Here is a 22,702-nt window from a genome sequence, read left to right as displayed (position 1 = left end):
AATAATAATTATTTTGTGTCTGTTAAATAAATCATGTCTCAATTAAACAGTTGCAACTCCAAATATCTGTTTCAATTTTAAAAATTCCTCATTTCACTAGAGAACATTATTTATCACTAGAGATATCACATCTGAAAATGCCAGATTTGCTTGAAATGTAATTAAAATTCTTGTTTCTCGCTACTTCTTAGATCCTTAGGATGAAGATATGTGAAATTTATAAAGAAACTTGAAGAAAAAAGTTCCGGGCAGATAGGGGTTAATAGTACATTGTATCTTATTGCACTATTATTGGTAGATCGTTATTCATAGCTTATTTCATTTCGTTCATTAGACACACTTAAATCTCAACAGTATATTACATTCATTTATCCTAACTCCATTTACCTAATTCCTGCATATACATGACATGCAAAGATTGGGATTTGCTCAGGAACTTTAAAACTGGAAAGTACAATAGTAGAGATAGTACGATTTCTACAGCCTGAAACAACTCAGTAAACTACTGAAATAGTATATTATTTCTAAGAGACATTTTAAAAGTTAGTACAGTTATTGCAAGCTAAGAAATTACTGCGAGAGGAGAGGAGAGGTAGCACAGTCAACGAAGAAGATTCCCACCACAGCTAACAAGCCAACATTCTCATGGGGGCAGATAAAAAAGTTAATTTTTTCTCTTCCACCATGTTAATAATGTCAAAACAAGTGTTTATACAAATTTTGGCCACTCCACCACAATTGCGAGGCCGTCCAGAAAGTGATTTTCCCTGGGGCCGTTTACAAAAAAAAATTACAATTTCATGGTAAGATTTATTGAAACAGATACAACAATTGTTGCGTTATTTTTCAACATATTCTCCACCAGAATTGAGACATTTGTCATACCGTTGGGATCAACAGAGAGGTGCACAAAACGACACAAGGATACAAATTTTGTTCCCATTGTATCAAAATTGTCTCAATTCCAATTAGGGATATGTTGACATATAGCGCAACAATTTCTGTATCTGTTTCAATAAATCTTTCCATGCAGTTGTTCTCTTTTCTGTAAACGGCCCCAACGAAAATCACTTTCTGGACGGTCTCGTAATTGCTGTCGAGTGGCCAAAATTTTGTATAAGCACTTTTTTGACATTATTAACATAGTGGAAGAAAACAAATTAAATTTTTACCTGCCCCCATCGGAATGTTTGCTTGTAAGCTTTACGAACGAGTGTACAGTGACATTACATGAAATAGGCCTACTGTTCTCCAACAAGGAGATTAACCGTGAAAGGAATGTGCTTACTATTGCGTCATCTATTGGAGCGAAGTAGATAGATAATATTACCGTAATAACGTCAGTTTAAAAAACATGCGCTCTCCTGCATATGTTATTTCCTGTATGGAGGGATTAAAAGACCAGGAGATTAACCGTGATCTAATTTTGTAACTAGGGTAGTATAAATATGTGTGTATCAGTGTTATCGTTTGTGTTTTGAGAGTTATTATCATTAAATATCCGTGGAAAAAAACCCTAATTCACCAAGCGGTATGCTAGGGTTTTAATTTTTATTATACGGTACACTACTTATCTATATTACTTATTTTTACACAGATAATGGTGAAATATGTATCTACAGTCTTTTAAAGATAAAGTTTAGCAAGTCTGTAAATTGTCTGTAGCAACAGAGTTTTTTTATTACTTCACATAGTGGAGTCCTGTATTCGGAGTTGCAGTCCAGAAGATGTCTTTATTTGAAATCTCTTTGCTTCAATAATAGGACAGTCAAATAGAAGGTGTTACACACTGTGAAGGTCTTCGCGGCAGGAGCATGTAGAGTCGATGTCTGCTGGAATGTTGAATCTGTCGAAGTAAGTACCAAATTTCCCATGTCCAGAAAGAAACTGCGTTGTTACGAAAGTAGGTTTGAAGTGATGGCTTTCGAGTCGGTCGTGGATTGTTGGGGAGTAGTTGTCTCTTGTTAGTGATCCGGTTGAGCATGTCGTCCATCTAGTATTCCAATTTTGATGAGTCTGTTGTCATATTTATTTCTTGATATATGATATCGGTTGTAAACTGTATGTCGGAGTTTCGTTGCTGGATGCTGCAGCTTTCGCTAGCTCATCAGCTCTTTCATTTCCTCTTGCACCATTGTGTCCACGGACCCAAGTGTTTTGAGAGTTAGCCAATGGAGATGTGTGTACCCACGTGTGCGACCTTATGACATCAACTTTCATTCACAGCATTACCCCGCTGCGTCTCATTCCCCTGAGACTTTCTCCTGGTTGGAGTACAGTACTAACCTTCCGACATGATAATGGTGACGAAAAGACAAGACATTGACTCGGAGGACTCGACACGGTGACAAAATGAAATGATATGGCAATGTGAGATAACGATTGTTAGTCGATGACGATGACGAATCGGCACAATGGTATTAACCACGTGACACAACACGACGGCGGTGATTAAAATGGTTACAAATATAGGATTTCCTTCAATAGAATTTTGTGACTTAATATACGGATTATCTGAAGTTTTTTTCTCGCACAGGTTATAAAGGAACAGAATTCTGCCTGAAGCTCACATATTGACAGTCTCTCTTCTTCAGTAAAATACAGGTCGATAACTTGCATACAAGTCACGCGGATTCCCGGAACCCTGGAGCGTTGTCCTGGCCTCAACAATGGAACCAACACCTCGCACACGTTGTATGACCCGATCCCCCCCTCCCCCTGTCATAGACAGTATTGTAAATTTATCAGGATAAAGGAGTTACCCCTTAACCAATTTCTGAGCAACACAAACCCGTGTAGAAGGGTAGTAAATCGATCGTACACAACCCGCCACCCCTAAAAGAGAATACTGATGAGGGCTGAATGTTTTGTTCACCCTTCGGAATTTTAGACTGGGGATGAAAACAAACAATGGTTAAAAGATTACAGGACGTCTGGTCAGTGGGGATATGAAAGAGACTAAAGAAACAGAAAACAATGAATTCTTAAGCTAAGCTTTCTGAAAGTTTCTTTTCAAATGTTCTCAGAGAAAACATGGAACTAAAAACAAATTAGTTTCTGGAATATACACAAGATTCAGTTTCTGTTCAAGAGACGCACAACGAATTCTTTCTTGCCTTATTCATAGTTTTCTGCCCAAGAACAGGTCTTTCACTGCAAATCCAGCATTCTCCAATTCTATTTCCTGCCTTTCTCTGGGTCTTCGTAGACGATCAAGAAAAAGGCGATTTTTAACTTTGGCTTCTCTCAGCTAAGCTCGGTTGGACTCGGCTGCTAATATTCTCCTTGTGTATAGAAGTGTATGCTATTTAGTCGGGATGGAGAATTAGAGTGGTGGACCCGGATTCGACCTCCAGCGTACACCCGATTTATAACTTGTGTTGGTCGGGCCTGTCGTCCAGGTAATACAGGGATTTTCTCCGGAAGTTCAAGGTTCCCCTGTGGCATCTAACATATCTCCATCATCATTTCATCTCTGTAGCGTAGACTAGCCTCCTATGGCGCACCTTGGGCAACGATTTTGTCGGTAAATTAGTCTACACAACTGGCTTCATATGGATGAATGACGAACGCTCAAGTAGCCTACTCGCCTTTAGTTAAAAAAAAATAAATAAATAAAATAGTTTTTATTTTATGCATGCTTTTGTATTGTTGTCTAGCCTCTTCATTGCTGAAATTAAATTAGTTTGAGTGCCAACGTCTTCAAAATATCTTGCAAAGAATCATCCATCGCTTTTCTTTATCACAAACAGTCAGAGGCCACCGGTATAGCTCAGTCGGCTAAGGCGCTTATCTGCCGATCCAAAATTGCACTCGGGCGCGGTTGCGATTCCCGCTTGGGCTGATTATCTGGTTGGGTTTTTTTCCGAGGTTTTCCCCAATCGTAAGGCAAATGTCAGGTAATCTATGGCGAATCCTCGGCCTCATCTCGCCAAATACCATCTCGCTATCACCAATTTCATCGACGCTAAATAACCTCGTAGATGATACAGCGTCGTTAAATAACCAACTTAAAAAAAAAACACAGACTCGTGAAAGATGAGCCGTTTATGATGATTTACCTATTATACTCGGCTAAGAAATGACGGAAGGGAAATTTGGATGTTTTTACATCGTTAGTTATGCCTAAGCTTTACCAAGTGTTCGAGCGGTGTCTTTTGACGGTTCACTAATATTTTATCCGTCGTCCGAGGGAAAGTTCTCAATTCAGGGAGGTTCACGAAGTTATTTGTCGTCACGACAACCAGTGGCGTGACATGACTACGATGCGTGCACCCGTGTGTGCGTGCGTGCATCTGTCAGCAATATATTAAGCGACAGCGGGTTTTGCGCCTGCCCCCTCTTTACCCCTCACCGCCCCCGTGACTGTTTTACATCCGATTTTTCTTTGAAATTGATGCCTCGTAAATGGATTCCTTTCTCATCTATACACATCCTCTGCAAAATGATGATCACTTTTTCATCTAGAATCAAGTAATTCTCTTCATCTCTATTCTTCCTCTCCATCTGCCCAATCTTGCCTCCATCTTTCGTCTTCATTTAGTGTAATCTGTTTTTACGTTACGTCGCCCCATACCCTTGGACTTTTATTTCCTTTTTTTCGCCCCATCCCTCATTTTTCACATTCCTATCGTTTTTTCCTCCACTTTAGTAGTTCGTCCTACTGTCTTCTCTTCCGCTGTTTTAATGAGCTTTGTTAACTCAGACGGCACACAGAGACAGTAACTGCTAGCTAGAGTGTCGTGAGTTCGGTCTCCATTAGAGATGAACAAAACTAACTGCCGCTCTCGCTCGCTGTATTCGTTGCATTTGTCTTTCGAGTCTCGTCTCGTCATTCTCGTGCGCTTCGAGTCTTGCTCATCATTCTCGAAATAGCATTTGGTCGGCGTGAAAAGATTTCGTAACTTTGAATAACATACATCATTGAAATAAATAACATTATAAATGTTTAAATGACACAAAAAAACAAAACAGAACAGCATCTTAGTTATCAAAATGTTCTGGTTCTGGTTCTATTATATTTGCATTTCTAAGAAACATAAAACATAACGTTAATATCTTTTTACTTGAGATTGCACACTTGATCTTGAACATATGAAAAGAAAATTTTATTTTATTTTTTTTTTCAGTTTAGTTGGTTATGGTTATTTAACGAGGCTGTGTCAACTACTAGGTTATTTAGCGTCGATGAAATTGGTGATAGCGAGATGATATTTGGCGAGATGAGGCCGAGAATTCACCATAGATTACCTTGCATTCACATTACGGTTAGGGAAAACCTCGGAAAAACCCAACCAGGTAATCAGCCCAAGCGGGGATCGAACCCGTGCCCGAACGCAACTTCAGACCGGCAGGCAAGCGCCTTAACCGATTGAGCCACGCCGGTCGGTGGCTTGAAAAGAAAATTCCTAGCCTTTTAATAAGGGCCTAGTAATTAAATGAAGACTGGGAACGGATTATTATACACTGAAAGGTAGAGATTATGTTTCAAATAGGCTACTTGATTGTTTATGCATATATAACAGCTGCCGAAGCAGATAAAACTCAGTCAGGTATAAACAACTGTGGCAATTCAAGGCTGTTGACTTCGGGACTTCGGGAGTGATCAATATCGAGTCTCGGAACACTCACAATCAGTCTTTACGTCAAGGACGCGACGTAATACAACATTGTCGTACGGGTTTTCGGCTTTGCAGGCGCTCTTAGTCTCGCCTTCTCGATTGTTGTTCATCTCTAGTCTCCACTGAATTAGTTCGTTACCGCTTCTGAAAAGTTCTTGAGCAGCCTTCGAATTTTCAACCTTCTGATCTTCCTCTTCAATATCTTCGTCTTCTCCCCTCTTCTTTTCTTTATTTACCTTCGCTTTCCCTTATTACGTTCTTCCTTCTTATCTTCTCACTTCTCTTGTAATGTTTCTTCTCCCTTTTTCGCCTATTTTCTTTTTACCTATATTATCTTTTCTTTTCACATCTTTCTCTTTTTCTTCTCATTTCTTATCTTTCCCTTATTCTCACCTCCTTTCTTTTGCCTTCTATTCTTACATTTACGGAGAGACCTACTGGGACCCTTTCATATTAAATCAGATTCTGTCGAGAGAGTACAAGGAAAGGCGACAAAGTATGATATATAATAGTTGGTTTATTTTACGACGCTTTGTCAACTGCTATGGTTATCCAGCGTATCAGTGAAATGAAGATGATAATGCCAGCGAAACGAGTCCAGGGTCCAGCGCCGAATGTTACCTAGCATTTGCTCTTCATGGGTTGAAGGTAAAACCCGGAAAAAAATCTCAACCAGATAACTTGTCCTATCCAGAATTTTAACTCGGCCCTGCTAGTTTCACGGTCAGAGCAAAGTATGTTAAGGCAGTGCGCTACTGAAATTTCTAAAATCCACATTTGTTTAGCTAGAGTGTTGAAATTTTTACTCAATATGCATATCAATATCACACATTTTTACGAAAATGAGTTACCGGCACTATAGCAAGCACTAGTGATATAGGTACCGGTACGCATCTTTTCCAGTCAAAACAACATGGGTCCGATTATTACTAAGCATTTTTGTATGATTTTTTTTTTTTAATATGAAATTTATATTATTTAGACTACTTATTGTTAGCTAAAAATATATACGTATTCCTAGGCCTACATTTCCATTAAATATGCTATACATTGGTTTAAAAATGAATATCCTGAAAGAACTTTTTAAGACGGCTATGCTATTTTGAATTTAATTTGTAAATGATATGAACCATTTTTTATTTGAAATAAAAATAACAATATAAATTAATTGAAAACTATATAATAATGTATTTCACACTGCAACGAACAATATACCACACATTGAATTGGGATACAGGAGTTGTTATTTTGGGTACATGTTAAAACAACTTGAGTCCAAGAATTTAAAAAATATTTTGTGATTTTATGAAATGAGATAATGAACATAAAATGCTTTCGTAATTCAGCATATTAATCTATGGTCCCTCTCTAAAAATTAAGTATAGATATACTGTTTTCGCTGTAAGAAAAATCCTAATGTAAACACAAGCACGTGGTTGTCATGCCCGTGATTGGCTCACAGTCGAAACACTCACACGACGCAGGAAAATATAGTCCGTATTTGGAAACTATCATCTTGTATTATTTGAAAATAAAAAATTGAATTCTAGTTGTTAAATACAATGAAACATATAACTTCACTCATATGTAAAACGATATGTAAAATAAAAGCTACTTTTATATTTTGTTATGTACTATGAACGCGGATGAATACAAACAATAATACCGAAGTAGTCTGTTCTTGTAACAAGCTGGCGTCACTTGAGCTCGTAGTTGTTCACGTAAGCACGTGGTACTGAAGTATGGCTTCTGCATCCTCGGTGTGTGTGGTTATTAAACATAAGAGTAGAAACCCTCTCAAAAGCGGAGAAAAACAAATAGTCTTAAATGTATATAATAAGTTATGTGAGTTTTAATTACAGTGCATGGTAGTAGAAAGAAGGAAACAGGCAAAATTGAAATTCTTACAGGATCCAGTTGAGGAGAAGAGAGATAATTATTTCAATGAAAGACGGGAAGCAAGTCGTACACTTAGGAATAAAAAGAGAGGTTACTTGAAGGAAAAACTGAATGAGGTAGAAACAAATAGTAAGAATAAAAACATTCGAGATTTATATAAGGGTATAAAGGAATTTAAGAACGGATATCAGCCAAGGGTAAACGTGATCAAGGATAAGAATGGTGACTTGCTTGCAGACTCTCCATCAATCCTAAACAGATGGAAAAACTATTTTGCGCAACTACTAAATGTACATAGGCCAAATAGAAATGATCGGGACGAAATTGAAATACAAACTGCTGAGACATTTATACCCGAACCCACGCTTTCAGAAGTCGAAATTGCGATAGAAAATCTGAAAAAGTACAAGTCTTCAGGTATCGATCAAATTCCAGCAGAATTAATACAAGAGGGTGGAAGTGCATTATATAGCGAAATTTATAAACTTGTACTTGCTATTTGCGAAAAGGAAATTGTACCAGAACAATGGAAGGAGTCCATAATTGTACCTATTTTTAAAAAGGGGGACAAAACCAACTGTGGTAACTTTCGAGGAATATCACTTTTGTTGACGTCGTACAAAATTTTGTCCAATATTCTTTTGAGAAGATTAACTCCGTACGTAGATGAAATTATTGGGGATCATCAGTGCGGTTTTCGGCGTAATAGATCGACTATTGATCAGATTTTTTGTATTCGACAGATAATGGAGAAAAAATGGGAGTATAAGGGTACAGTACATCAGTTATTCATAGATTTCAAAAAGGCATATGACTCTGTTAAGAGGGATGTATTATATGATATTCTTATTGAATTTGGTATTCCCAAGAAACTAGTTCGATTAATTAAAATGTGTCTCAGTGAAACATACAGCAGAGTCCGTAAAGGTCAGTTTCTATCTGATGCTTTTCCAATTCACTGCGGTCTAAAGCAGGGAGATGTACTATCACCTTTACTTTTTAACTTTGCTTTAGAATACAGTATGCCATTAGGAAAGTTCAGGATAACAGGCAGGGTTTGGAATTGAACGGGTTACATCAGCTTCTTGTCTATGCGGATGACGTGAATATGTTAGGAGAAAATACACAAATGATTAGGGAAAACACGGAAATTTTACTTGAAGCAAGTAAAGCGATCGGTTTGGAAGTAAATCCCGAAAAGACAAAATATATGATTATGTCTCGTGACCAGAATATTGTACGAAATGGAAATATAAAAATTGGAGATTTATCCTTCGAAGAGGTGGAAAAATTCAAAATATCTTGGAGCAACAGTAACAAATATAAATGACACTCGGGAGGAAATTAAACGCAGAATAAATATGGGAAATGCGTGTTATTATTCGGTTGAGAAGCTCTTATCATCCAGTCTGCTGTCCAAAAATCTGAAAGTTAGAATTTATAAAACAGTTATATTACCGGTTGTTCTGTTTGGTTGTGAAACTTGGACTCTCACTCTGAGAGAGGAACATAGGTTAAGGGTGTTTGAGAATAAGGTGCTTAGGAAAATATTTGGGGCTAAGCGGGATGAAATTACAGGAGAATGGAGAAAGTTACACAACGCAGAACTGCACGCATTGTATTCTTCACCTGACATAATTAGGAACATTAAATCCAGACGTTTGAGATGGGCAGGGCATGTAGCACGTATGGGCGAATCCAGAAATGCATATAGAGTGTTAGTTTGGAGACCGGAGGGAAAAAGACCTTTGGGGAGGCCGAGACGTAGATGGGAGGATAATATTAAAAGGGATTTGAGGGAGGTAGGATATGATGATAGAGATTGGATTAATCTTGCACAGGATAGGGACCGATGGCGGGCTTATGTGAGGGCGGCAATGAACCTTCGGGTTCCTTAAAAGCCATTTGTAAGTAAGTAAGTAAGTAACTATAAAGTAAATGTTTCCTCAGCAAACGAATGCATAGTAGTGAGGTTAGGCCTACTTGACGAGTAACGGGAAATGTTTAACATGAAACAGAATGTACAACAGTAGGCGGGAACACGTACTGAGAATCTATGGCGCCAAACAGCGGCCAATGAAGCCTCACTTCAGTCACGTGCTATTGTTTATATTAGGATTTTTCTTACAGCGAAAAGATTATAGTTTTTTTTTCTACTTTTCTCAAAACTTATTTTCTGTGACTCATGTGGTTTTACAAATGACCGATTCAATTTCCCTAGTCCCAGAAAATTGTATCGAGGTTCGACTGTATCATTTGTCTTTTCGACTCCTCGTCCTCCTGCGTCAGTATCTCCTTCATTCGTGGTCCCCATCAAGGGAGGGGGACAGTCTTACGAGGAGACACGCTATATGTTCCTTTACTTCCTGCTTTTTAACGCATCTTCGTTCTTAGCTCTCCCGGCTCATCCGCTATCAAATGCCGGCCTGCGTGCCGTGATTAGCTTAAGTAGGGACAGACGACGTCTTCTCAGTAAATTAGTACGCCAGTGATGAGCAGGTTTGCATGCGGGTCTCGCGTCAAGTATTCAAGGCTGTCGGATGCCGCCTATAACCCCACGAATACATTATTGAGAAAATCCCTCCGCACAGTGGCGACACAGCTGTATCTCGCATGCAATATCTGTATTAGCGGACCGCAACCCATGGCTCGTTAGGGGACATGCAAGAAGATATCAGCTAGTGTGTAAATTTAAAAAAAGGAGAAAGCACTTTGACACTTTCTGGGTTTCCCAGTCGTAATGGTAATAAAAATGGCAGTTTTAATCTTATATCCCTTGCGTTAGGAAGTGTTACTCAATAAATGACGGAAAAGTTCCCCTACTTCTATCAAAAAGCCTGAAGTAAATAAATTTATGTGGCTCACATACACGCAGGCTTTAAGTTGCATATCCCTGCATGGTAGAGTCAATAATTTCGTGGACTACTCTTAGTCTTGATCACATAATAACAGATCGGTCAGCCTAATGCACTTTCAAGGCAATCACTTTTATCAATTTCACTATGTTGCCATCTATTGCCCGGGTCAGCTTACTCCGTACCTTAAGGGTGAAACCTAACCATTTTCCCCCCATTACTACATATGTTAGAGAATTGTGGTGATCTTCTAGTTTGCAGGTTGAATTTTATTTTGCCAACTTCGTTTCGAATGTCGATACTGATAAATACTACAAATGGTAGTGAATTTGTATGTTGGCAGCTGAGACAAATATCGACAATATTTGTCGGTACTGGAATTCCATAAAATTGAAATTGTACTAGATTTCTGAGCCTGTTACTGGAAGCTAGTGAAATTTGAACATCCTAATAATTAATTAATATCAGTATTAATATTAATACATAATAGCTATTTTATGTGTTGCGTTGTGGTTATAATTCAAGACTATAGTCAGGTAAGTTTTCGGAGTTAGTACTAATAATTTCATGTGGTCAAACAAAATACATTTTTAGGTTAGGTCTCGTGAGTCAATTGTTTAGTCAAACCAATGAATGTCGTATTGCCAGACAAAATACTTGACTTGTTGATCCCTTTCTCGTATAGTTTGCCTACGAAAATATGTTACAAATTATTGAATTATTAAAGAATAACCTTTCAACTTAAAGTACGGTAAGTAAATAAGTCATTTAGAACGAAGGATCGTGTGATATCCGGTAACAGTTGGCAACACTGACAAGACGGCAATATTTGCTCTTTAGGAACTGTTCTTATGTGACCTTCACTATAGCTACTGCAAAAGAAATGCCGTTATGGAATTGCATGGAGCAACTGTACTTGCAGTCCCGCGTCGTGGCGTCGTGGTCTAAGGCATCCTGCCTAGGACTCGTGTTTCGGAATGCGCGCTGGTTCGAATCCTCATGGTGGAAGAAATTTTTTCATAAAATTTCGGCCAGTGTATGGAACCGGTGTCCACCGAGCATCGTGATTCACATAGGGAACTACGACAAGTAGCGAAATCCGGTTGCGAATGCCAGCTATAACGGCTAGGGGGAACATCGTGCTAACCACACGATACCTTCATTTTGGTTGGATGATCGTTCACCTCTGCTTCGGAATGTTAACGTGAGGCCAGCAGCCGGCTAGTCGGTCTGGGCCCGTCAAGGGCTGTGGTGCCACGGAACTGTATTTCCATCTAGTGGTCATTACCAAAAAAAAAAAGTGTTTTCGACGGTAGAGGCTTGGTGGTTGTTCTCATTTTATGTTGTCATTTCATAACATGGGAATGGCCAGTCTAATATAGTATGTACACAGTGGGCAAAAAAGGTACAAAGTTTCATCATCATCATCATCATCATCTTCCTAACAAGTATTAGGCCAAGTGGCCTGTTACGGTCTCAAACTAGAATTTTCAGTCCATCTCTTCTTTGGACGGCCTAGAGATCTTTTGCCATATGGATGGTAATGAAGCAGTGCTTTTGGAATTCTGCATCGATTCATTCGTTCGAGATGACCCTTCCACTGAAGTTGATATTTGCTGATGAACTGCATAATGGGTTCTATTTGAAGTTCTTGCATTAGGTCCTCATTTTTTTTATGATCCCAGCGAGTATATCCAGCTGTTGCTCTCATAAACCTCATCTCACTTGCTGTTATTCTACTGACATCTTTATTCTTCACAGTCCACGCTTCTCTACCATAGCTTAATACTGGCTGTGCTAAGGTTTTATACAAGCCTATTCTTGTGTGTCTTTGTACTAGTGAGGGTTTCATGATTTTATTAATGATCCCCATTGTTTTATTATATTTACATATTTTTTCAGCAATATCTACTTCATCATAAGGTGATAGTGTATAGCCAAGATAAGTGAAGGTATTTACTCTAAAAGGTAGTGATGTGCATTCAATCTACAACCTCTCCTACCCAAATCCCATCCTCACCTTCCCGTGGTGCAACCCGTTTTGAACGAACGAGGCTCTGGGGACCGAGTATCAGCGGTATAACTGAAATGTCATATGCAGAGGAAATGCTGTATAGGTGGGAACCCCACCAATTGCACCTCTTTGGGCTAGCAACCCATTGAGCGTCATTTTTACATTGCTTTCAAGTCTCAACAGAAGCCTCGGATGACAAGGTACAAAATTTAAATGGTTATATCGCAGTAGCTAATGATTTCACTTGAAAGTTTATTTCACAGTCCTTGTAGACCGGGAAAGTACTACAATATTTAATTTTTTACCATTTATTAAACATTATTTTTTTATTTTTTTTTGCAAGGCAGTGCAAAATCGATCGTTTATGCTGAACTAAGCATTATGGTCTTACGAGTTCAGCAGGCCAACCCGTTTGTTGTGCTATCATCATTTGTTTTCTTCCGTTTTGAGTTCTCATTTTATGAATAATGGGGTCTCTTAACGAACGAAGACAAGATTTTCATTAAACATTTGCACTGATATGATAATTTATCTGCCCGTCAAATTGTAAGGAACTGCGCTCAGCGAGAATGGTCTGTTTCAAGTGTACAACGATTGATTAGCAAGGTACGGACATGATATCCCCCCTGAGAGATTATTGCGTTAAAGATCGCATTTCTCAGATTCTCTGTTGGTTTCGTGTAATAATTTTAGGTTAAATAGGCCTATGTGCTTTTAATCTGTTTTTTTCTTTCGGTTTTTCAGCGTTTCTTGTAGCCACTGTTATCGTTGAATAGTGTTTTATCGAGTCGTTTATTTTTGCAATAATATAGCTTAATATATAACTTATGTCCAATCCCTCACATTAATTATTATTTATTTTATTCGGAATAAGAAACGTAGACTACAGATTTTGCATGTTTTGCAACAATTCAGTTCCTTCATCATGTTGTAAATAGTATTACCGTTTATAGTTAATTTTCTTGAACTGTTAGTCAAAGTAAATTTCTTGTCTCTTGTTGCAGGAGGTGTACTGCGGTAAAGAAACTATCTGCACGGTGGACGGTCTGCACTTCAACTCCATGTACAACGCACGCGTCAAGGCGTTCAACAGCACCGGAGAAGGGGAATACAGCGAGCTGATTGGCCTGCAGACAGCAGAAGGTAAGCAGGGCTGTTTAATCTATACTATGTCAAGCGAAAAAAATGAAGTGACATAAACTATAGCACATCAGAATTTCAAACCTGAATGTACAGTATATCTCCGCCGTTAAAATATTCATGTTACTGTATTTAACATTATAATTAAATCTGTTCACATGGCAACAAACAGAAGAAAAATATTCTTCTTCATGTTCTTTATTAATAATGTATTTATATACCTCTGATTGAGGTTCTGACTGATATGTACAATACCAGAAAAAGTAATGGGCCGAGTCTTGATGGCAGTTCTCCTGCATGTAGGCAACAAATTGCGCAAGACTGTCCACAAGTAGCATATATACAGGCGCTCTTATTTACTGCACATGCATAGTGCATTGTATCTGGAACTTTGTAAAATTAGGGGGCCATGTCTTTTCCTGGAACTGTACATCTATAATCAGGTATTAATTTCATTTCACGATGTGTCAGAGGAATAGCAATAAAATTATTCTTTGTATGCATCAGATGTCTAATTAGTGTAACATGTACATAGCTAGTAGCGATGTATGCAATGGGGGAAAGGAACTGACAAATCTATTACATTATCTCCTGGCTTAATTACCTCATTAGTGATGCCTTATTGGTGTCACTTATGAGGTTCCAGCCTGCCTTCGAACATTTGACTAAACAATAATAATAATAATAATAATAATAATAATAATAATGTACTTAAATGCTCTGGTTGGGACAAGTTACCTGATTGAGGCTTTTTCCAGAGAGTTTTCCCTCAACCCATTAAGAGCAATTTGTTGGATAGTTTTCGGCTCTGGACTCTTGACTAATTTCGTTGGCATTATCACCTTCTTTGCAGTCAGACGCTAGATAAGCATCGCAGTTGATTGAGCGTCGCAAAATAAACCAATTAAAAAGTGTCAGGGGATTAATCGGATCCATGTAATTGCGTGAGATGTTTATGCTGATCATGCTTTTATTATGAGCATGATTGGGATTTGAATTATTTTTTTCTGTCTTCATACTTCACGCATTTAAATTTAACAAGGCCAGAACTTCCTTGTTAAGTACTTCATAATTGCTTCTTCATCCAATGAGGGAATCCCAGGAAAACAAGGGAGGACAAGGAGAACCAGGGAAAGACAAGGATAAAAAGGAAAATACAAGGAGAACCAAAGGTATACAAAGAAACAAGAGAAGACAAAAAAAAATAAAGGGAAATTCAAGGACGACAAATTACAACAAGGAGAATAGGATAAATACAAGACGAACAAGGGAGAAAAAAAGGGTTGCATTTTTTATGTGGCAATCTGTTCTCATGTTACCCCCATATCTAGAGAGAAGAAAGACATAGTTCTGCGTCAAAAAATTGTTTTTGTGAGTTTTTCATTTTTGATACTTTCAACCCTATTTATGTCAAGTTTTAATAAAATCAATTGATGAATTCACGTTATATTAAATGATCTCAATTGGTAGGCCTATGTATTTTGAACAATTGTTCAAGAAAATAAATTGTAAACAATGCTATTCGCAATATGTTGAAGGGACTGAATTGTTTAGATATACATGGGACGAATAATCAGAAAGTATGTGTTATCTTCTTGACACAATTTGATATGCTATTTGTGAATTTATTGAACTTTGGACCTCTCGATTTGTTACCAGAAACGCTACCATTCGAGACATAGTTTAGGATTTAACACAGGCAATGGAACTCTGGATTCTGTCTTGTTCTCTATCGAAACTTGAAGCTGTTTGATGTCGCAGACATTTCTTTGGTCTTAAGACACGAAGTAGATTTGACCTGCGGGTTGCCAGATGGGAATTCTGAACCTGGCATTAGTTTCAGTCGATGATAGCCATATCTGCACGCCCTCCTCTGAGAGACAGTATCACGGTATAATTGGTGAGAGGAAGGTTGTCATAGGAAGGCATCCCCGAGGCGGCAGAATTGCTTGGATAAGGGTTGCTGACACTTGCAGCCTCTCTCTCTGCCCCCCAAAACTATTCTCTCATCCCCTCGTCCTGTCATCTACCCCGTACGCCTTTGGCAAACCAAAACCACCCCTCTTTAGCCCTCTAAGAGGGGATGTAGGAAATCGGAAGTCAAAGGAGGGTTAAATGATGACGAAACAAGAATTCTGGAGTGTTGACTAAAATAAAATTTTGAGAGGGGTAGGACGGGAGATCTCAGGAAGTTTCTCTTTGTGGTATTATTCTGGACAATAGTGCATGTGCAAGAGGGACTGAGGGAGAGGATTTTTCTCCGCCCTTATAGCACCCTTCAACCGAAAACTTCATAACTGCAACGCATAATGAACACGAATGGATTTTTCCTAAGCGATTCTGTTGAAATATAATAAAAAAATATCTCCCTACCATCTTGTCTTTAAAACGTGAATGACACCTCTCATAACTTTCTTGGGAGTTTCTGAAATTTCCAGTGACAGTTGAATAAGCACTGAATGGAACCCTCGATCAAAGTTTCTCTCAGTACACTTTCTATTGCATCTGTGTTCTATTTCATGACCTTCCAAGCCACTAATTGGTTCTGCATTATAATCCCGTTTCACTGTTTAATATTTTAAAAGTTGAGTATTCATTGAAGTCCGCATTTCATAAATCTGACGTAAAATGTATGCTAATTGTGAATAGTGGAGAGAGAATCTTAATGGTACATTAAATAACTTTTCCATGTGGAAGTAAATTGCTTGCTTTCGTATATTTTAATCCATTATAACATAACAATCAACTTCATAAGCATTAACAGAAAATCATTCCCTTAATTATTTATTCTCTTCCCCTATCGTTTAATGTTCCTTCTGCTCCTTCTCCATTATTTAATCTTTCTTCTGGTCTTTCTCCGCCGTTTTATGTTCCTTCCGCTCTTCCTTCATCGTTCAATGTTCCTTCCGCTCTTTCTTTATCGTGTAATGTTTCTTCTCTTCCTTCATCGCTTAATGTTTCTTCTGTTCTCCATCATTTAATGTTTCTTCTCCTCTTCCATCATCTGTAATGTATCTTCTCCTATTCCTCTATTGTGTAATGTTTTTTTCTCCTCTTCCACCATCATATAATGTTTCTTCTCCTCTTCCTCCATCGCTTAATGTTTCTTCTCCTCTTCCTCCATCGCTTAATGTTTTTTCTCCTCTTCGACCATCTTGTAATGTTTCTTCTCCTCTTCCACTATCGTATAATGTTTCTTCTTCTCTTCCACCATCGCTTAATGTTTCTTCTCCTCTTCCTCCATCGCTTAATGTTTCTTCTGATCTTCATCATTTAATGTTTCTTCTGATCTTCCTCCATCGCTTAATGTTTCTTCTGTTCTTCATCATTTAATGTTTCTTCTCCTCTTCCACCATCGTATAATGTTTCTTCTCCTCTTCCTCCATCGCTTAATGTTTCTTCTGATCTTCATCATTTAATGTTTCTTCTGCTCTTCCTCCATCGCTTAATGTTTCTTCTGTTCTTCCTTCATCATTTAGTGTTTTTTCTCCTCTTCCACTATTGTGTAATGTTTCTTCTCTTCCACTATCGCTTAATGTTTCTTCTCCTCTTCCTCCATCGCTTAATGTTTCTTCTGATCTTCATCATTTAATGTTTCTTCTGCTCTTCCTCCATCGCTTAATGTTTCTTCTGTTCTTCATCATTTAATGTTTCTTCTCCTCTTCCACCATCGTGTAATGTTTCTTCTCCTCTTCCACCATCGTGTAATATTTCTTCTCCTCTTCCTCCATCGCTTAATGTTTCTTCTGATCTTCATCATTTAATGTTTCTTCTGCTCTTCCTCCATCGCTTAGTGTTCTTCTGTTCTTCCTTCATCATTTAGTGTTTTTTCTCCTCTTCCACTATCGTATAATGTTTCTTCTCCTCTTCCTCCATCGCTTAATGTTTCTTCTCTTCCACCATCGCATAATGTTTCTTCTGTTCTTCATCATTTAATGTTTCTTCTCTTCGTCCACCATCGTGTACTGTTTCTTCTCCTCTTCCTCCATCGCCTAATGTTTCTTCTGAGCTTCATCATTTAATGTTTCTCCTGCTCTTCCTCCATCGCTTAATGTTTCTTCTGTTCTTCCTTCATCATTTAGTGTTTTTTCTCCTCTTCCACTATCGTGTAATGTTTCTTCTCCTCTTCCACTATCGTATAATGTTTCTTCTCCTCTTCCTCCATCGCTTGATGTTTCTTCTGTTCTTCATCATTTAATGTTTCTTCTGCTCTTTCTCCATCGCTTAATGTTTCTTCTGTTCTTCCTTCCTCATTTAATGTTTCTTCTCCTCTTCCTCCATTGTTTAATGTTTCTTCTGCTCTTTCTCCATTCTATAATGTTTCTTCTCCTCCTCCTTCATCGTTGCAACAGTTCAGTTTCTTCATCATGTTGTAAATGGTATTACCAATTTATAGTTAACATTGTAATGTATTTTGATATTCGTGTATATACTTATAAACGATGACTATTGTTTTGCACAATTGAATTTAAACTCGACTTGTTGAACATTGTTCATTTTCTGCTTGTTTAATCCTGTAAGAATTGGTTTGTGGTAACTGAATTAGGTCAAGAGATTCAACACTACTAGCGAACACTATACAGAATGGAAGTGAAATAACTCTGCAAATTTTCAGAGTGAATAGCTCATGTTGCATATAGGTAACATAAAAGTGTAATACCGTATTGGTGGAAAGTTCATAATTTTTTTAATTGTTTTTTTTTTCAAATCTTTAACACCCTCTTATTCGGTATCTACTGGGAGTAGGTCCGTCATTTTTGTCCAAGAAAATCTAATAAAGAATTATTTATCCCTCTTGCATATTTCAATGGCGTGGACATTTTTCGTGTAAATTTAATTTTAAAATGCACTAATTTGAAGCCACTGCACGATTCGACCAGCCTGCAACGTTGTAGCCAGAGAGGGATGTGGGAGTAGTTCACCTGGCAAACAGATCTGAGTTCATTGGTCTTTTTCATCAGTATTACGAGGAGAGTGTTAACGGCGGTGTTGCCAAACTGCTGAAACTTTCTACTTAATTTTCTAATTAACCGTGCATTTAATCATAAAATGTATTATAGGTTTTCTATCCATTTAAATCTGCAAATCCCTTTCAATCTGCAAAACTGTTTCTCTTCCAACCTGTATAAATACAGGAATTATTCTTTGCAGTGTTCATTTACTACCCGTAGAATACAGTAAGCCATGGATTACATAAGAAAGTAATAGTAGTATTCTGTTTATATTGTACCGTGAGTGACGTCATGTCAAAACGTAACAGTGTTCCTCTCCTTGTAGGTCGAGTACAGACGCGTCACGACAAAATATAATTTTCTTAGTAGTTTCTGCATCAGAGTCTTGGGTCTGTATAATCCCGAGACCCGAGTGCGACTTAATAAAACAGACTCGAAATGTTATTGGGAATGTTACACCAATAAATTGGACTCATTTGAGCATACAGCATCACTCCTTTACCTTATCCAAGCCGTGTAATACTACGTTTTTACTTAATTCCCTTCCTGTTAAGAAGAAACTGAAATTACTTGACAGCTTGTATGAGAGAAATGTGGAGGCATTTTCACAGTCTTGCAATCATGTCTGTTAACAAATTGAATTTCGAACTGTTTATTTAATCTTGTCCCTGTTTTAGTTACTATTGCTAGATCTGTATAATATCTGCTTTGATGCCGTCTTTATTATTTTTAAAGCATTAAAAGAATAAGCTTTCATTGTTTACAGATTTGTACGTGTAGGCTATTCCTTCGCATTACGAGTCAACATGCTGTTTCGGGAAATGTACCTCAAAAGAAGTGTATAAATAAATGAAAACCACTGCTGAAATTATTTTCTTTCTCATTGTATATCTGCATTAGGAATACAGTAACTTCTCTCTCATCCGGGCAGTAGGGTAGGCAATATTATTGGCTACTCACAATACGGTACGTATCTTCTTCCTCCCCGCCATGTAATTTTTTCCTCTCCCTACTTGCAACCCCGTCGTGCTTTCAGTCAAGCACAGGTTGGGTGTGGAAGAAATTCACCATGCTTTCTAAGACATTTACTGATAAACGCTCGAAGTTCAGTTATTCTTTAAAAGAAAAAACTGGATATTTTGAAGCGATTTGATGAAGGGGAAACTATTTCTGCTATCTCAAGAAGTATAATTCATGACTGGAAGCGTAATCGGGCTGCACTGGAAGAATATTGTCCACGAGCTCTAATGACAAGGGCCGTGCATTGAAGCAGTCTATTGTTTTCAAATACGATAAGGAACTGTTTCTATGGTTTCAAGAACAAAGAAGGAAAGGTACTCCAATATCTGGCCCGATTCTGAAAGAGAAAGCGCTTGATATGCATAAGAAACATGGATGCGATAATTTCTCTGCTAGTGATGGGTGTTTGTTAATCTGGAGGAAATAGTAATATACGTTACAAGAGCGGTATGTTGACGTTTTCATGTTCGAGGAAAAGATTGAAAAAGCGAAACGTAGTTGAGCTTTTTTTAATTTCCGAGAACATGAAAACAAACATACCGCTCGTGTATTGTACATTATTTTGTGCGAAGATCGTTTACTACATACCTGAAAGACGAATTTCTAATTAGTTGCAATGAAATCTCCATGTTGGTTTCTGTTTAATGACGGCAACTGCGGAACACCAAAATATCTTTCTTCAACATTGTTGCTATAAAATGTCTTCTGTGTTTACTATACTCCAGCAGGCCGTGATATACGTCTGTCTTTTTTTTCCCCCCAGTCTGTAAATGCGAACTTAAAACAGACGGTAAGGTTATGTAATGATTTATTTTTCATTTTAATATTTTAACAATATTATTTATATAACATATTGCAGTAATAACATTGGCATCTGGAATCTTGTTGATTTTTTCACGGCTTCCTTAATGTTACTTGTATCAGGAATGCAATAAGTTTCGTGGAGTAGTAGACTTTACTTAATTTTTGCAAATATTTAAAAACAATAATTAACATTGCAATTTAGGTGAAATTGCAGTGGTAAGTTTCCAATTTATAATTATTACTATGTTAAACGTCTCTAAAAATAATATGTTAAAAGCCTAAAACAGTAAAATGAATGTCGCGCTTTAAGCGGTAAGAAGAGGGAAATTGTTATGTGTGTTACGTTGGGAATACTGAATGTAGTATTTCACACTTACTGCGTATTGGTTCTGTGCGGAAAACAAGCAAATACGCACGATCTCGCACAAAAGTATGGTGTTCGTCCGTTGGCAATTTATGGAGAGAGAATGTCATCTGATACCGTTGCAGCTGAAAAATATAAAACTACATTCCGAGATTTGATGAGTAAACTAGAATTATTTCCCCATCAGATATGCAATTCTGACGAAACCGGTTTAAATATGTAAAGTCTACCGAAAAGAACATACCGTATATGTTTAATGGGGCTCAAGCACAGCAATCTATTCTGCAGGATAATCTCATTTGCCAGTTTAGTTTTCATAAAGAAATAAATTATTATTGTATGCACAACATGCTGTATATTGTATGCAAGTATTCTTTACATTATAATTGGTTGACATGTAACGAAGTTCATTTTGCTTTGTAGAAATGCGTAATTTTCTCGAAATTTATTTCCAGAAAATTCATGGGTTTTTATTTTTTCAGATGGAGAGCTTTAAGTTTATTCTATTTGTGTATATAAAATGTTTAAGAATATACTGATTGTAACTACTATAATCGGTGGTTTAATTACTGTACTATTCTAATGTTCACAAATACTTTCTTATCAAATTTACCCGCATGAATTATGCAGACGATGCAGGGATAGTTAACTATGTTCCGTGCCGTCCTGTGAAGTCACGTGAATGCCGGACGACGAAGCGGACGGACGACATAGCAACGTATCACAGAGAAGTTACTGTATGTAAAGGTCGAGTGAATTCTATTCCACGAACTTAATCAGATTATTTCACTTCCTCCATGTATATAATTTTTAAATAAATCATTCATTCATTCATTCATTCATTCATTCATTACGTTATTAACTGCAATAGTTTGCGTCCTCGGATATCAATTATCTCAGTTCTCGTCATCTTACCCTTTATTTCTCCTCATACCCGAATATTTCAGAGAATTGCTTTTCCTGGGACAAAATATCCTGAATCTCACATTCTATGTCATTAAATTAAAACAAATTTCTCTTCATGAGGACCACCTAGAAAGATTTCTCCCCTCCTATAACAATTTCATCAGTAATTGAGGTTTAAATTAACCCGTAAGACTTTCCACATGCTCATATTAGCTTAAATCGTGTGCAGTTTTCACACCAGGTTAGTTCGCTGGAGCTATGAATATTTTCTGCATTACTGAACCAATCCTGATGGAGAAAGAATGATTCAACAACCCCCCTCTCTTGCCGCAACCCCTAGTCTTTTGAGTCAAAACAACAATGTGGTAGTGCGTACAGGAAGACGGAGGGCCGGGATCTCATTACCATGAGCTAGATATAGAGTGCGCACAGTTCCATTACGGAAATTACTATCACCCCTCCCACGCGACAATTTCTAATCTCGTCGCTAGGATGGTGGGGGGGGGGGGTATATGAGAAGTTTCAAATAATTTAGATAGGTTACCACCTCCCCTTCTGAAGGCTAATGCAAGGAAAATCAAGTGGTCATTCATTTACACATGAATGTAATTTTCTGTTACGTCGGCAATCTTCTCTCGATGCAATGATGTCATAACGATTTATCGAACGAAACGAGATTTCTGTTTAGGGAAATGGCTGACGCGGTACGAGTCTCTGAGAGTGTACAAAACAAGCGAAAGTGTAACAAAGAGAATGCTCGATAGAGGATTAACGGATGTACCATCAGAGTACAGTCTTAGAACAAAGTTTTGTCCCACAGATACTTTATAAAAAAAATTCTGTACGAAGTAACTAAGCAATTAACAACACATTGTTAGCTTCAGAATAGTAGTCAATTAAAGAAATAAACTTCTGAATAGTTCACTCTATAAGTCTATAGGCCCTTTCTCGAGAGAATTTTTAATTCGATTCTACGTTTTAAAATGTACTTGCTTATGTAGTTTCGTTTCAGTATCTTGTAAACAGAGGACAAGGTAGCTAATTAAATGAACCCATACACCCTTGCGTAGTTGTGGAACTCAGCAAACATCAGTGAAGACGATCCTCAAAGTGAGTGCAGGATGTGC

At 37.7% G+C, this 22,702-nt stretch overlaps 1 protein-coding gene across 2 annotated transcripts in view; it reads left to right on the top strand.

Annotated features, from left to right (window-relative positions):
- The window catches only part of LOC138693074 (E3 ubiquitin-protein ligase TRIM9-like), a 409,349-nt gene that overhangs the window by 355,928 nt on the left and 30,719 nt on the right, over nt 1-22,702 (top strand). For both annotated transcript variants that reach the window (XM_069816661.1, XM_069816669.1), the window contains one exon: nt 13,394-13,532. In XM_069816661.1, coding sequence (XP_069672762.1) covers nt 13,394-13,532 — 139 coding nt within the window. The remainder of the gene's footprint in view (nt 1-13,393; nt 13,533-22,702) is intronic.

Source organism: Periplaneta americana, chromosome 2 (assembly GCF_040183065.1).
Source record: "Periplaneta americana isolate PAMFEO1 chromosome 2, P.americana_PAMFEO1_priV1, whole genome shotgun sequence".
Taxonomy (NCBI): domain Eukaryota; kingdom Metazoa; phylum Arthropoda; class Insecta; order Blattodea; family Blattidae; genus Periplaneta; species Periplaneta americana.
Note: the sequence above shows the minus strand (reverse complement) of the source record. Positions and strands in the feature narration are given on the sequence as shown.